At 38.5% G+C, this 17,253-nt stretch overlaps 2 protein-coding genes and 1 pseudogene across 8 annotated transcripts in view; 2 read left to right on the forward strand and 1 right to left on the reverse strand.

The window, feature by feature from the left end:
- LOC110067323 (uncharacterized) overlaps nt 1-17,253 on the forward strand; it is a 156,022-nt gene that overhangs the window by 136,815 nt on the left and 1,954 nt on the right. The window contains exons 2-7 of one of the 7 annotated variants that reach the window (XR_016209507.1): nt 11,986-12,164; nt 12,304-12,368; nt 13,591-13,671; nt 14,740-14,851; nt 15,703-15,774; nt 17,063-17,159. Coding sequence is in view for 4 of the 7 variants with exons in the window: in XM_089297009.1 (XP_089153135.1) it covers nt 9,121-9,216; nt 12,304-12,368; nt 13,591-13,671; nt 14,740-14,806 (309 nt within the window). In the remaining 3 variants the exon portion in view is untranslated. Of the gene's footprint in view, nt 1-8,992; nt 9,227-11,985; nt 12,165-12,303; nt 13,672-14,739; nt 14,852-15,702; nt 15,775-17,062; nt 17,164-17,253 lie in introns of those variants that run through there. The other 6 variants (XR_016209506.1, XR_016209508.1, XM_089297009.1 and 3 more) reach the window with 6 other exon arrangements.
- On the reverse strand, nt 4,166-8,931 carry LOC110048051 (Golgi SNAP receptor complex member 2-like). The gene is made up of 8 exons (XM_020753817.2): nt 8,771-8,931; nt 8,589-8,653; nt 7,405-7,513; nt 7,229-7,307; nt 7,046-7,096; nt 6,312-6,455; nt 5,579-5,665; nt 4,166-4,935 (listed from the first exon to the last, which is right to left on the reverse strand). The coding sequence occupies exons 1-8, from the start codon at nt 8,797-8,799 to the stop codon at nt 4,861-4,863; spliced, it is 639 nt and encodes a 212-aa protein (XP_020609476.1). The 5' UTR covers nt 8,800-8,931; the 3' UTR covers nt 4,166-4,860.
- On the forward strand, nt 9,925-11,672 carry LOC149107498 (uncharacterized; annotated as a pseudogene).

Raw genomic sequence — 17,253 nt, forward strand, 5'->3', positions numbered from 1 at the left:
TATCTTTGACATCCTTTGCGATGCCCTTGTCATCTATGAGCTTGTTTTCACTTGTAGATTTTTTCTTGGCTCGCTGCACCTTTTCATCGGGTGAAACTGTACCAGCGCTGATTTCTCCGTTCGATTCAGCTGCAGGGATATCGTCGTTCAAGATATAATCAATATCATCTGCCAGTTTCACATCACCTGTGACTTTATTTTCCCTTAAGGATTTTTTCTTGGGATGTTGTTCGTTTTTTGAGGGTGAAACTCTGCCAGCACGGAATTCATTGGATTCAGCTGCAGGGATATCGTCATTCAAGATGTAATCGATATCCTCCGCCAGTTTCTCATCCCTTGAGGACTTTTTCTTGGGTGAAACTCTGCCGGTGGTGTTTTGGCCATTTGATTCAGCTACAGGGATATCATCATTCAAGATATATTCGTTATCGTCTGCCATTTTCTCGTCCACCGAGATATTGTTTTCCCCAGTGCAATTTTTCTTGGGATGTTGTGCTTTTTTCGAGGGTGAAACTCTGCCGGTGGTGTTTTGTCCACTTGATTCAACTGCAGAAATATCGTCGTTCAAGATATATTCGATATCGTCTACCAGTTTCTCTTCCTCTATGATCTCCTTTTGCATCATGGAATTTTTCTCAGGACGCTGTGTGTTTTTGGGCGGTGAAACTCTGCCAGCTGGGATTTCTCCCTTAGATTTAGCTGCCGGGACAATCACATGTTTCACTTTCCTTGCCGATCCCTTTCTTGTGTGTTTCTGAGCTTCACCATCACTGGGAACTGTTGGTTCATTTAAAAAGTTTAAACAATCACCTTTAAGAATGTTTTTGATTTCCTCCGCCACTCTTATGTCCTCTTCATCCATCGTCCTCTGAGGTTGATTCTTTTCCAGTCGTGAAGTTGAGACAGAACTTATTGCAAGGGGAGAACTTTCTACATCACGTTCTTCGACGTCTTCCTTTTTAAGCTAAATAAAGATATAAGCAAAATAAATCAATCGATAATTTACTTTATTTAAAGAGCCTGTGACATGATAATACGCATGTGCGACTTCGACTGGCACTGAATAGAAATTGTATGATTCGGTACCATTCGCCGCCCGGAAAGATAGGCCACACTCGTATTCTCGGTATTGGACTAGAACTAGCTTGCAAATGAGGCTTAGGAGGGGCGTCTTTTCAAATGCAAATGACATTAATCTCTTTTAATGTTGTTCCCCGGTATGAACCTCCATTGCGAGCTAGTTTCAATCCAATATCGAGAATATGAATATGGCCTTACAAATAAACTTTATCAGTTTCTAATTTTCAAATGTGTTCCTCCCTGTCATAATTCCTAGACACCTAGAACCAAAACCCCTCAGCAAGACCACCTCTAAGTATTGCAACATATCAGATCACATCCGACACACGCGAAATTAATGTATGATTGAATATGGAATCCTTCTTTTTTATTCTTGGGCTTGGTATCGCTCCAAAACATGTCCCTACCAATGTGTCTATCTGAAGAGACTAATAGATTTATAAGACACGCCCTCAGAGGGGATTTAAAAGGTGCAACCGGCGTAAGAGACCCTCGATCCCATTAAATTGCTACGAAAGTTTGCCATTGTTTACAATAAACGTTATACCACTTACCTCCATTTTATCACCCGCCTTTCTGCTTCTCCCTTTCCCATAGATCTGTTTAGGACCTTGTTCTGCGACAGCGCTGGTTACAGTTGTCCCATTTGACCTAGCATCAGATTTGGCATCACTTAAACTGCACTCGACATTCGTTGCTAGTCTGTTATCTTCTGTCTTCTTGATTCTTCTCGGTGGAGGTTTTGATACGCCGGCATGGCTAGAACTCGGTCCAGGTGACCCGGCCAGTGCATGCCCAACATCCGGGACTTCCGGAATCTCCTTCTCCACAATGCTGTCAATGTTGTCAGTCAGCATGATCTCGTCTTTGTAATTAGGTTGACGTCTGCTGTCTTTTTTCTTAAGTCGTCTCATCGCACCCGAACAACGCGGCTTCAGTGGTATACCTTTGTTGTCTCCATCCTCGTTTTCCGTGGACGACTCTTCACTCCACTCTGCATTCCAGCGAGGCTTGTGCACCAGACTTTCCCAACTTTCCTTTCTTTCTCCCGGGCGATGTTCTGCCTCCCACGTGGGATCTACATTGGTCTCAATAAATGCACTTCTCGAGCTCCTCTCATTAAAATCTACCACTGCCTTTTCAAGGCGTGAACGTGTTTCCTCAATACCGCGCGCCAACGTGGAATCTTGCTTGTATCCGTTTTCAGTTGGAAATAATCTCGGCGAGCTATTAACTGAAACATAGTGTCGCGATGATGAGGCGCCTGTTTCTTTGGCGGTTTTGGAACAACACACGCCCATAATTCTCTATGAAAATTGCTTTCTTTCTCCGACCGAGCAAATGTACAACTTCTCTTTAGAATTTGCGTTTGACTCTGAATTTTCTTTATGACGCATGCAATACGTAACTTTACGAGAAAAAATCGAACAAAACGCGCGCGCAAGGAGAAGTCAGAAAGATCGCGTTTTAGAGCAACATTTAACGGTTTTTTCTCGTTTTAGAGGACAAAAAATTTCTCATCTGTTATTTTCCCCATTGTTAACTTTCGTGATTGAAAATATAATTCCTGAATATCGAGACTCGGTAAAAAGCGCAAAAAAAAATTGTAAAGGGAAAATTTATGGAGGCTCAATAATTTTAAGGCTTGAGTGCTGATTTTGAAGATGAAAATTTGATCGGGAGATAAGCTTCGATTTTTGCTATTTTGCTAATGATAACTAGGACCATACTTTTATTGTTTGCTTATTTCTGGCGTTATCAAGAGCTTTCGAGGCTCGGAAGACCGCGGTGTTCTTGAAGATATTTTCGACAAATGCTACAGTTGCCTCAGTCAACGAAAGTAGAACCCTGTGGCAAAAGCCTTCCGTGAGGAGATCAGGATAATCACAGTGGCAGATAGCGTCCACCGCAGCCAAGAGGAACCTTAAGAGTGTCGCGTAGGTTACAATCGTAAAGCACCTTGGGCTAAATAGTCAGTATTTTCTACTACTCAATGTGAGATTTATGGGTATTTCCGACGACATCTAAGTCGCAAAGATCGCTATTGATGAAACCACGATCTGACGATTCACAAATTATTGCATTCAGACAATTGACCAATATTGTCAGTATAAAAAACGTCTGGAACAGGTTACCCTTTTTCGGTTAATGAATAAACTGACTATAACATTACAGTGTGCAAATTCCATTGTAAGATTAAGTTGACTCGCTTTGAACCTTCATTTACTTGACATCTATACTGCATTTGACTTGATCTGCACAGCATGTTTCGAAAGCACGAGGAGATGATAGTTTTTTTTAGCTTTGTTCGGCTTACATATAATTTATATCTAAGGCTTACAAGATTACAACAGAAGAGCTATCAAAACACGCGACACCAACACCTTTCTGTAACCCAGTCTCCACTCAGAATAGCCTGCGTAGCAGGCGTATAAAGGGGATGGGGTGGAGGAGGAGAAGAGATTTCCCCGAATTCTCTTCCTTCTCCCCCACCCCCCTCCCCTTTATACGCCTGCTACGCAGGCTACACTCAGAACGTTCAGAGTTTCGTCCCAAGACTCCCTAGAAACGGCGGATGAATTCAAAATAGCGATGGCCGATAACGTTGTCAGCAAGTGGCTTCACAGTGCACTTTTCTTGTATTTACATCCTTGGGTCTCAGGAATTTAGTCGTATACACATTCAGACACTATCCCCTCCACCAGGAACAACACCAACAGTATCGAGGTAAGGGGGTAGGGGAATGGATAATGGGTGATTCACGGGTTAACAGACCAGGGAGGCCGACCAGGGAAGGTATGAAAAAGGCTTATGTGATCAAAAAGAGAACGCAGAATTTCTGGCAGTACACGCCACAAAAAGCGCGTGGAATGGAAAAGGGGAGAAATAGAGTATACCCCACTGAAAAAGGTGGGAAAACAGAGAGAGATTACTAAATGCATTTGCCCCCAGGGATTTTTCAGAACATGAACATTCAGGATCTGGGAGTGTGAGGAAGTCATTCTCATTCCCAAAGCCTCCATTTCTTAACGAGTAGCATGGGGAATGAGAATGGAGGAAAACTAAATTTACCACTTTGTTGAACTGTCCTTTAGAAATTTGTTTTAATATTTATGGTGAATATCTATGGGAAAACGGGCTTGCAGCCTGTACTCTTGAATGTAGAGTTCACAAATACTTTTTTAACAAGTTCCTAAGTTAGAGTACTTGCAGAGATGAAGGAAACAGGTTATATTGTTGACAAACGTTTTCAGACTTTTTAGGGATAGACTGTATGTTTCTGAAGCACAGACAGGTTGGGAAATTACCAAATTACCAAATGTTTACTTTCTGTAATCATATCAAGGCTTAAAAATAGAGAATTAAAATTATTTGCTAACCACAAATGTTGAAATTGAGTGCCTTCTCTTTGTGTTTTCCTCAAGATTCATTGACAGATCTGTTGGTTTTAATTTTTCCTACTCCAAGGCGGGATGCAGCCACTTTGGAAGTCTGACCTTGGCAAAACTAATATTCAACCTCTGCACTTACAAAATTTGCCTGGTGTAGATGGGCCCCAATTGAATAAAACTACTTTACAATCGGCACCTTCTTTACATGTGGTTCATTTTTCTCTAAAATGAAAATTTGGCACAGAATTTCTGAACTTAGGTTTGTTCTTATACATGTAGTCTACAGTTGATAAAGGAAAAGATTTAACAGAAAATGTCTGTCTTTGAGGTGTACGTACTTTTTTCACGAGCAATATTTAAAAATGTATTATAGCTTGCTCCATGGATGTCATGTTAAGTACTTCACTACTAAGAAAATTATTATACAAGTAACTATCATTCCTCCAAACACAATCCATTTGTCCTGTTGAGGGAAAAAAACAGAAAGCTCTGATCAGTTTATTTCAGATAAATGTATTTTATTTATTTATTTTTTATTTTGTATTCCTCCAATTCCTAGCTAATACAGAGATGTGTAAATATAACGTAAAGAAAATAAATAGTAACTGATAGTGCTTTGTAAGGAAGAAAAAAAAATGCATAAAACAGAAATTACATCACTTGAATTGAATAGAAGATTGAACAGAAGATATCTGTTGTGTTTGAACATTATACTTAGTACAATTGGTACTTTCATTTGTTTCATGCATATTTGATATACTTTATACCCACATTGAACATATCAAAACAATACAATCATGGACAAAAGTTGTTGAGACACATGAAAATTACCATCCCTTTTTCCCTAGGTGTAAATTTTCCTCTCTCCCCTCGTGAAAGGTAGCCCCTCCTTCCCTCTTTTTCAATGTTGGAAACAAATAAACATCAACAAAGCGTTCTGCAACATTGTTTGGGGGGAGGGGGGTGACTATAGATGAAAAAGGTGTTTTCATTCAAAAGCAAAGTATTATTGTTAGTTCAAAAGCATTAGTTTGGCTAAAATGTCTCAACACTTCTGTCCATGATTGTAGATATAAAATGTATCACTTAATTGCTAACACACTTACCTGGGTAGCTCTCTTGTCAATCAATCTCATAACAGTATTGGAAAGGCCAAGAGTGCTGGCAATATCTAATATTCTTTTGTGAGCTCCCTGTTGATAATCACAAATTAAAGTCTCTGTTATCACTTACGTTAGAATCACCATTAACAACAGGAGTCAACTATTGATGTTGAAAACATATGATTGGGATGTCGTCCTTGAAATCAAAGGCTCATGAATGATTCACATCAATCAGCATTTTCATTTGTCCATCTCAGCAATACTCTTCATCCAATCACACATGAGTCTTGAGTGGTGAATGGAAATTGGAGAAATTGAATGGTAAGACCAATGTATCTAGTATTAGCCCCAGGCATTTGTAGAGTTGAAAAGAACCAGAGAATAAGAGATGGAGTGCCAGAAATCTCAAGACAATGAGACCCTTAAAATACCTGCCGGTCCAGTAAAAAAGGCCGTTTTGAAGTTACCTTTTGCCTCATGTGTCAAAATGAGTCTTTGTGCAAAACTGTTCATATGAAAATATGTTTGCCCTACAGGTTCACTTTCATGTAAATCATCGACAAACTCATTTTCATCTAAAAGGTTTTACATGAAGACTCCTTTTGAAACAGAGGCACAAGGCAACTCAGAAATGATCTATTCTCTTGTTTGTTTGTTTTTTTTTAAAAATAAAACCATTCCCCACCCCTCACCCAGTGTGTTCATATGAAAGTAACCATAACAATAATGAACATACTTTTAAGGTGAGACGCTGATCTCGTAAGCTTGTCAAAATACTGGACCCACTGGACAATAAATCACTTATTCCTCTGTCAGCATTTTGAAGGGAAGTGTTGTGTTGTAGGGCATGGTCTATCATGATAGATGTTTCACCACTATTCTGAAAATGAAAAATCAAAAAAGGAAGTATTGAAACACACAGCTGTGTATGAGAAAAAAATATGTTCATGAATGATCAATTCAGTCACAGGAGATGTGTTTAGTGTTTTTCTGAATCTATCTCTGTAAACTGTAAACTATTAACACTGGAGTAAAAAATTATTATGAATATGATCCAATTGTCAGGAATCTTCCGATTGCTTCTAACACAAGAGATTTTCCCAATAATCTTCACGTTTGAATGACCAACAAACTTGAATCACTTCACTATTTTTAATGTCCCAACTCGAAGGAAATTAGAAAGATTACAATCTCTAGATCTCACACGACACGCACACGGCTTTTTTGAAATCCTAAACTTACATCACGTGGTTACAGCTTATCACTAAGCAACGAGAACAATAGGGAACAAAGTTCACTTCCACCACGTGACAGTCACGCAGTCCCTTTTCTAACACAATTGTGCTTGTAGTACTGTCTGACTCAACAATAATCAAGAGAGCATTTGTTATTAATTTGTGAAGTTTTAACTTCCAATGGAAGCATGAGTAATTATAACACAAATCAAATCATTTGATTTTCACAACTTACAGTTGTGAACCTTCTGTTGAGTAGTTCTTCTCTTTCCCTTTCTTCTTGTTCCTGATGAAAAAGGAAAATTCCAACTTATAATTTTTGAGCTAGCTGCAAGTGTTCTGATTTCAAAAACAGGATTTGTTCATATCATGTGATAAGTTGTGTTAATGAACTGAAAACAAACTAATCACCACATACCCTCATCATTTTACGCTGCTGGTAATTGTTGAAGCCTGTCTTCAGGTGTCTTAAATCATATGTTAGTTGGTCCACTTTTCTGTTATAAATTTAAAAATGAGGTATTTCAATTCAATGTCAGACATTCTGTCAGTCAAATTGTTTTAGAACACTTAATCCTGTAGCAGGCTACTTACATCCTCGCGCTCTGTTTCTTCTGTGGTGGCTCCTTGTTAATGAGGATGGTCAGACGATCACAGTTGGATGACACCTTCTCCAGGTTTTGTTCTATTTCCTGTTCAATGGCTGTATGTGCAGAGACAAGCAAATTACTTAGGGATCCACTTTTAATATGTTTTAAGTCTACTTTAATTTACCTTGTTCCAGGCATTGACTTTAGTTGAAGAACAGGACAAATATGGCAAGAGGAAAACTAAGGGGGAGGGGAGGGGGTTGGGATGAAGAGCAATACAATGCCTATAAGCTTCTTCCCATACCATTATTTGACTGCTAGCTGTACATGTAAACTGGTTCATTGGAGCACCACTATTCTGCTAAGCCGAGTGCTCTTCAGGCTAACAGGACACTATTGAGGATAACTGTCAGATTCAAATTTGGGCTATCTGGGTGCTTTTACACAACCCTTTAAGGAATTTCTCTGTAATAAAGGCCCCTTTGGGGTAAAAATGCGACATATGTCACTGAGTGGAAATGGTGACATGCAGGCCAATAAAATGACGATCAAATGACATGACTTGTGTTCAAATTCTGACTGTGAGGGCAGGTGAATGATCCTGCAAATTTTCAACAAATTTAATATTTCACAGCTTGTGCAGTCTCATGTTTTGAGTGGTTATGTGCATCTTCTAGCAGAGATTTTTTTTCCAGAAAAGCTGTTTTGGCATCTTGTTTTTCTGTCAGCATAAGAATTATCTCAAAGTCCCAAATTGCTTGTTTTTAAAAATGACATCTACGTCTGGGAGTCAGAAGGTCTCTTCGTCACATTTATAACACTTTAGTATCTCAGTATCTCAGTATGTCTCAGTATCATAATTTAAAAAGGCAAAACATCTCGTCTTGCCTTCTCGCAATGCTTGCCTTTTTCATTCACCACATTTACAGTAGTGTGAAAAAAACCTCCAAAATAGTAATGACAAAAAGTTTGAATGTCAGACGGGGACAAGTCTGTATGTAACCAGTCTCTGGCAGGGACTTGTAAAGTGTACAGCTGTGAATTTCTGACTGTTGGTCATCTAGTCTGCTTAAAACATTGACCAGCTGCCAGATATCTAAACACCATTTTTTTAAACTGAATTAGAAATGTAAGCTTAATCTTCACAGCTTAACTAATTACACTTATTCTAAAAGAGCAAATTATTACCATTCAGTGAATCCGGATGCGCAGTGCTGAGTTTACTTAGCAGTCCCTGAACTCCAACGATAAGCCTTAAAGAAAAAATTAAATTAGGTTTTAAGTAACAATCGATTAAAGCTTAAAACCATATTGAAACTTGTCCGTGACAGCAGCAAAAAACTTAAACAGCACCCAAAAAAACAACTCACCGATTTGTCTCCTGATAAAGGTTATCCATCTTTGAACACTCTAGTAATTTTCTGATTGAATTCCTCGCGATCTAAAAAAGCTATGAGTACAAAATTCTCTCTGTTATACAAATTCAACTGTACGTATCTCCGCCATGTTGTTTTCATATCATTTCCGCTGACATGGGACGGACTGACGAGACATGGGACACGTCATAAACTCGCTCCAGTCTCTCTCCCCTGGGACGCAAATTGAATTTGCATTGCAAATATTCGCTCCTTCTTCACCATCTTTGCTCGAGGTCATTGAAAGCTTCTTCCTTCAAACCTTTACCTAATGCTGTGTCTTCGAAGTGTCTACATTTCAAGAAATGTTCCCAAACATCTCCCAGACTCAACTTTTCCTGATGGAACAACTGGAGGGAAATTCGCTTAAAATAGCAAGATGTAAACTTTGGCCATATTCGGTATGTACAGGTACAGTGAAAAATTTATGTTTTATTGCTACTTTTGATTACTTAAGTGGTTGAAAAGACTTTTACATGCTCCGAGATATTTATTTCGCCAAATTAAATTGATATCTCGTGAGCTAAAATCTCGGCAAAATCTCTAGGTATACCTCTCAACTCAAATACGTTTTCCGATTGGAGGAGAAAGTGTCACGTGTCGTGGGTTAAAACTCTAACTCCCTAGGGCAAACAAACCCGGCTTAGTTCGTATAGTGTGATCGTCTGGGTGAGGGTAGTTCTGAAAAGAACTGTTGTTGGTGACTGACGTTTCGACAACCTGAGCGGAAGTCATCTTCAGAGTCAAGTGAATAGTGTTTGTCAGTCAATGATGTTTTAAGTCTGGTCTGTTGAACGTTATTGGTCAGTTTAGCCATGATGGTATTGGCTGAAAGACTCGTGTAAAGTTTGTCATCAGTCATTGGTGGGTTTCGATCCGCCTATTGTTAGTCAAATTGTTCGGTTTTTGGTCCATGTATTGTTAAGTTGGTCTGTTAGAAGTCCATTTTGTCGGTTTCATTTCCGTCATGGATAAGTCATTTGTAAGACACCGGTAGCTGTTGACATCTGTTAAGAGGTGTTTGTTCTAGGTTAGTGTACCAGCTTTCCAGTGTCAATCATTGAAAATAGTTTGTACTGTAGGTTAAGCACTGAGCAGATGTAAACTGACTGAAGACCGACGCTATTGAAACTCAATGCTACTATCAACCAAGGTGCTCAGTACCACAACCACTGAAACTTTACAGACTACCGAAACTGCACAACCCTGGTATACCGATGCAACCTATAGTGTCACTCTGTGGGTCCCCTACATATCAACTGTCTAAGTACTTGACGACCATACTGCAACCCCTCACTGGCAAATCAAGACGCAAACTACAATCTACGGAGAACTTTATTGACGCTATTAAGACAGTGCAGATACCTGACAACTACAAACTTGTGTCTCTTGATGTGAAATCACTGTGTACCAGTATTCCACTTCAGTTGGCATTACAGTGTACCAAGACCGCCATTCAACAATCTACTGTTAAACTACCATTAGTGAAGAAGACGTCATGGACTTACTGAACCTTTGCCTTACATCAACTTACTTTCAGTACAACAGTAAACACTACAAACAGTTGCATGGAACAGCCATGGGGTTGCCTGTTTCTGTTGTTGTCGCAGAAATTGTGATGCAACACGTGGAGGAACATGCCCTTGCAACTTGCCGACAAATGATACCCCTTTGATTACGCTACATTGACGACACCTTTACTGCCATTCACAAAGACGAAATTGACGATTTTCATGACCACCTAAACGAACAGAACACTGACATCCAGTTTACTAAAGAGATCGAAGGAAGTGGAAAACTTCCTTTTCTAGACTGTTTGGTAAGCCACGACAACAACGAACTGCGAATGACAGTGTACAGAAAACCGACGCATACCGACGGGTTACTTGACAAATCATTCTGCAAACGACTTCACACAAAGCGAACACCTGTTACTACAGTGACTAAACCTTACATTAAGGGCAGTTCTGAGACCATCTCACGGATGCTACAGCCCTACAACATTCATGTAGCCACAAACCTACAACTACATTACGACACTTACTGATCAACGTGAAAGACAGAGGCGAACCTAACGACAGACAGGGAGCAGTTTACAAGATCAAATGCTCCGACTGCCAGGCTTCCTACATTGGTCAGACTAGCAGAAACCTTAACATGAGACTGACTGAACACAAACAAGCTACGAGAAATGGTGATGCCAACAATCACATTGCTGTACATCATCAACTGACAAACCACAACATTGACTGAGACCCTGCTCAGTGCTTAACCTACAGTACAAACTATTTTCAATGACTGACTCTGGAAAGCTGGTACACTAACCTAGAAGAAACGCCTCTGAACAGATGTCAACAACTTCCAGCACCTTACAAACGACTTATCCATGACGGAAACGAAACCTACAAACGCACTTCTAACAGACCGACTTACAAAGACCGAAAACTGACCTATTTGACTAACAATAGATGGATCGAAACCCACCTATGACTGATGACAAACTTTACATGAGTCTTTCAGCCAATACCATCATGGCTATACTGACCAAGACATTCAATGGACCAGACTTATAACATCATTGACTGACAAACACTATTCACTTGACTCTGAAGATGACTTCCACTCAGGTTGTCAAAATGTCAGTCACCAACAACAGTTCTTTTCAGAACTACACTCACCAAGACGATCACACTATACGAACTACTGATACTCCTGGGTTCAAACCATTTACTAAGAAATTGTGATGTCTTAAAATGTTTCATTTCAGGTGAAATCACTTGTCTTGCATTCATACACATTGTTAAAGGCTCTCACTTTGCATGTAGAAGGTCTATGTCACCACTTGTTTCTGAATTAAGACTTCACTTTAGTAGTTACATGTAATGTTTTTAAACTAAACACAGTTCTCTTGAGGATATTTTCATAATTTATTGTAAATATATTGCTCAAGTGATACACTGTGTGGCTAAATGTAATTTAGGCAACGTTTGACTTGAGCTAGTGCTGGTCAGCAGCCTTTCAGGGAGGGGGGCATGCTCTGTGGGGTCTCATACAGGATTTTGCAGGACTTAAGAGTGTTGCTTGCAAGCTGTGGAAGAACTTGCAGTTTGCTTTGAGTGCCATTCATGTTTGTAGCATGCTTTTTCACCCTGCCTCCCTTCCTTTCACAGCTGACAGTAAATATACATGTGTGGGTAATAAGTATCTCCACTGATTCTGTCAGTATTAACAGTGCCTGGTGGTTGCCACTAGCAGTGTTGCCATGGATACCTGCATGGGCTGTTTGAGGCTCATATCTTGCTTGGCTCCACCTTTCCCAAGGCACCTTTCCCAAGCTCATGAATTGGTGGTGAGTTTAACAGTTGGTGGGTTAAGCATGTTAAGGCTGTAAGGCATGTGCTGTTTACAATTACATGTATTCCTTTGGGTTAATTAAATATTATTTATATGTAGTTTATAAATATCTTTCATTTGTTTTCCTCCGTCAGGAGAAAAGAGCTCAAGTGATAATGTTCTCTGTGACTAGATACCAAGAAACACAGAATTGCATTCAGTTAAGTATTTGCCCAACTCCATCCTGTATATCACAAAATGCTACACTGCTGCAGCCTTCATGTGTAAATTATTGTGAAGTTGTCAAACCCAGAATAAATATGGCCTGGTCCTGTGACCATTTGTTAGAAGATAAAAAAAGAAACTCGTTTAGGACCAATTGGACTGTGTTCATGGGCTGAATGGATCTTGAGCTTTGTACAGGAGATGGGTGTAAGAACTGGCCCACAAAGGAGCTGGTTCCACCAAAAATCTCTTCCTGAGTTTCTTGATCTGTGAAGCATTGACTGGTCCCACATTCCAAATTGTAAGCACAAGAGAAAAAAACTTGTTTAGGAACAATTGGACTGTCTTCATATGTAGAATGGATCTTGAACTTTGTGTAAGAACTGGCCCACAAGGGAGCTGGTTCCACCAAAAATCTCTTCCTGAGTTTCTCGATCTGTGAAGCGTTGCCTGGTCCCACATTCCAAATTGCCAACACAAGAGAAAAAAAACTTGTTTAGTAACAATTAGACTGTCTTCAAACATGGAATGGATCTTGAACTTTGTACAGGAGATGGGTGTAAGAACTGGCCCACAAGGGAGCTGGTTCCACCAAAAAGTCTCTTTCTGAGTTTCTTGATCTATGAAGCATAGACTGGTCTTATATTCAAATTGTGAGTACAAGACAAAATTGATCTTGAACTCCACACAAGATTGGTGTAAGAACTGACCTATATAGTAGTTGATTTCATATTGTCTTTGTCTGGTGCCTTTGTTTCCGTGTGTGTAAAAGAAACTGATACTACAAGAGAACAGTTCAGAAATATCTAATAGATTGTTGCTCTGATTTGAATTTCAACTTTTTGCATTATTGAAACTGATCTTGAGAAAGTTTTAGTTTTCTCTATTCTTAAAATTTAATTAACTTACCGATTTATTTTTTTTCTGACTTCAGTTTTACAACCCGGATAAAATTTGAAAATTTATGTGACTACTCAGCTCACTTAGTATATGTACTATTTTGAGTAGGATTTTGCCAAGTATTAAATCAATTTTATTCACTGTTTTGATTACGTATTATTTATTTTCTGGCAAATAAATGGCTGGTGCTGACCTACAAACTGAGGAGAAAATTACTAATTAAATAATGATTAGAATTTATGATAATTTATTATCATTAATATTAACAATTTATTGATAAATTAATATTCTTCAAATAAAATGTTTAACCTCCACAGGATTTTAAGACCAAAGGTATTCAACCTTACAACCAAGGATGTTGAACACCACAATCTTTCATCCATTTCACCAGAATACAGGTAGTCTCATTTGGAAACCTCAGATTGTCTTGAAATAGGTCTGCTACGCGTACATATGGAACTAGCCTTAATTACTTACCCTTTACCCACGTTCAGTTTGGTTATAATTCAATCAATCATTTTTTATTCCTTAATGTACATTTTACAGTTGGACTGGCCCATGGATAGCTAGCTCTAGTCTAGGCGGGCCAGTCTATCAATAGTTACAAATGTTTATTTTTATTATTATTATTATTATTATTATTATTATTATTATTATTATTATTATTATTATTATTAAATAGGAAAATAGAAAGTTAGGAAAAAGTGAATAAAATAAACAGAAAAAGTGGGAAAAGAACGAGAAAAGAATGAGAAAAGAAGTGAGGGGTAATTAGAGATCCAAATTTGAAGTTACCATTCATTGAAAGTGTAATCTGTCCTGTGGATCTGCACACAATGTTCTGTTTTGGATGCAACTCTGCAAGAAATTTTACCATGCTTGTAAAAGGCATTACAAAAAAACAAAAAATCATTTGGGGTATCTGCAAAACGATTGGCTACAGTATTCAATCAAAATGCATTGTATACCTGACAGCCAATCATTGAGTCAGATAACAAAAAAATACAGCTATTCGATCACAGCACACATCATACTGTATATTTCAAATGTTTTATATTTTTCTTTTTGCGCAAGTCTATCTTGGGACGATAAATTTATGAACCCAGCTTTGAAGTACATGTATGTAAATCATGGCAAAGACAATTATATATTTAATTGTGTACTGAATTTAAGGCAAATTTTATTAGTGACGGTCATAGAAAAGTCATCGTGGCATTGATTATTAGTTCGCACTTCAGAACTGTTTAGTTGAAATCAGTTTATTGTAGTCAGTTAAATTGCTGTAGTGTAACACAAACAATTATAGTAGATGTGTTTACGTTAAACAATTTGCATCTTATTTGTGTTTATTCTTCGTCTTTTATTATAAGACGACTGGAAGTACGAAATTTGATAGGGAAGTGGAATAAAGGTAAAACATTTTTGTTTTTGACACTTAAATAAAGGTTCTTATCTTGTTCTTTCAGGTATCAACGGTGGCTGGTTTCAAATGTTCAAGAAGGTGATTTCCCAAAGCATCATTTACACTGTTGAAAAAGTTCCTCTCACATTTTTCGTTAACACGAGAGACAAACTCAAGTAAGTTATGTTGCTAACATTTACTGTGGATTTGATTATTTGATCAGCTATATATGCTGAATGTTACCTCAATCAGCACGTTAAACTAACCCAAGTTTACCGGATTTAAAATCTGTGACAAAAGTCCGTAGCCAGAATGAGTTAATGGGACGAAAACAGTCACATGCTTGCTGTTTTAATGGAAAAAAATCTCGGTAAATAATTAAGAGAGATTTCAGACTAATAATTATTATTATCAATGCAGGTTTGAGTCAGATTTCGAGATATGATGTCACATCAGGGTAGCAAGAGACCTGCTCCTCGAAAGATGGGTCACTCAGCCAAAGTTGTGCTGGCTGGCAAACCCAGGCGTCTCTCCCTTATAAGTCTAATCCTATGCCAGAAACGGGTTGTTACCTGTAGGTTTTATGATCGAAACTGCATGCACATCTAAAAGGAAATAATACTTTAAAGTACTTGAACTTGGTTGTAAGAAAATTGTTTGGTTGGTTGGCGTCTTTGCGTTATCCGAAGATGCTGTAAACTGTCTTGTTACAAACCTTGTGCCGTTAGAATGATATTTTTGTTGGCGAGAAATTTTGTTAGAGGGAAATTCAGAGAGATGGGTGTGCGAACTGACCTGCAAAGGAGTTGGGTTCTCCAAGTATATTTTTTCTCTGGCCCCTGTGTTTCTGTGTCCTTAACATAGCGAGGTTTTCACATCAAAACAGTTCAAAATAGAAACTTGTCTGGTTTTGAAGTTAGACTGTCTGCATCAGCATGATACAAATTGATTGAATTGAGCTAGCGTTAGTACCAACCCGCTAAATGAAAAGGAAACACTGTTCAAATAATGTTCTTACCCTCTACAGCTTTAAAAACCAAAGTTGTTCAACTTAACAAAGATGTTAAACGTGATAATAATTGGTTTCGCTACGATACAGGTGAGCCCCCTTAGATATCTTAAATGGTTACGAATAGGTCCAATATGCGTACATGTGGTACTACGTTCATTGTACTTCAACGGCGTTTGGTTTGGTTGTAACAGCGATCGGGATCCGATTTGGTCAGTGTTGGTTGAAATTGCAATTTAGTTTGAGAATTTTCAAAATAACATATCAGTGCTACTGTGTGGACCGGAGTACAATGTTCTGTTTTACAACCTCAGAACCATATGTAACATGTGTGGCTGGCGGGATTCGCGCGCGAGTGATTTTTGGCGGCGGAACCGCCATTTTATTGATTTTGTGGGAAGTGCGAACCAACCTTGAAAGCTGTTTTGAGATTTTTTATTTAACTTTACCGCTACATAATTCAAGTTGCAAAACGGCAGAGAAATTTCACTACTGAGAATAACGAAACCGGTCATTAGACCAACATTGCGACATTGGCTGAACTTTGCTGCGTATTTAGTATAAGAATATCGAATGCATCGAGCTATAAAAGTTTTGGAACCATGAAGCAAGCTCGTTTGGCCAGGAGAAGTCATATTGGCGTCCTTTTCCATCCGTGTAAAAAGTATCGGTATTTTAATGGTTGAACGCAAATTACATTTTACGGTAAATTCTTTGCTCTTTTGCCTTCAATGTAAGAGATCGGATTTTGCACTTTAAAATGGATGTTCTAAAAATTGGTACACGAGGAAGGTTTGGTCAATTAATTTCTGGTCTTAAAAAGGAAAAAAAGTACTTCTGTACACCAGGACTGGGACTCGAACTCGCGACCCTGCCTAGTCCCGGAGCGAGAGGCGCGCACCAAACCACAGCGCCATCTCGACTTGATACAATTTTGCGCGGAAAACTTGACTACATAAGCATACGAGTGGCGCGCACTAATGGTCAGCGTGACGTACCTAAACAGCACACACAATGTAATACTTTCGTGCTTAATTATTTTTGTTTTGTTTTGGGGGGAAATTTTATCTCACTAAAGATACAAACGTAAAATTTATGATCCTCAGCTTTGAAGTATTAAAACGTTGAACAAGCAAATTAGAAATTTGTCATGTTTACAGTTATCGCAGCGTTCTGAGATAATAAAATCTAATTTTAATAATCACTAGCTTATGGCCTTGTGAAAAAAAAGCGTGATGTGTTTATCGCAGAACGGAAGAACGGCACAATTTGCATCTTATTTGCGTTTATTCTTGCCTTATATTTTAATTTATACGGAAAGTTAACAGTGACAGTCGGATAAGATTAACTTCTTTTTATTACTTTTTGTTTCCCTTAGGCTTCAACAGCGAGCAGCTTCAAAGTTTGAGAAGATGGCTTTCAAGGACATCATGCACGCTATCGAATGAATCCTCTGAACGCGATGGGCAAACTCGGATAAGTCGTATTGTTTATATATTTGCTATACGTAATCTTATCTCGTTCATATCAAGGCATTCAACAAACCCAACTTTTCGAGTGTGTAAGGAA

This window comes from Orbicella faveolata, unplaced genomic scaffold, assembly GCF_042242905.1.
Source record: "Orbicella faveolata isolate gen_17 unplaced genomic scaffold, um_ofav_v1 contig_27, whole genome shotgun sequence".
Lineage (NCBI taxonomy): Eukaryota > Metazoa > Cnidaria > Anthozoa > Scleractinia > Merulinidae > Orbicella > Orbicella faveolata.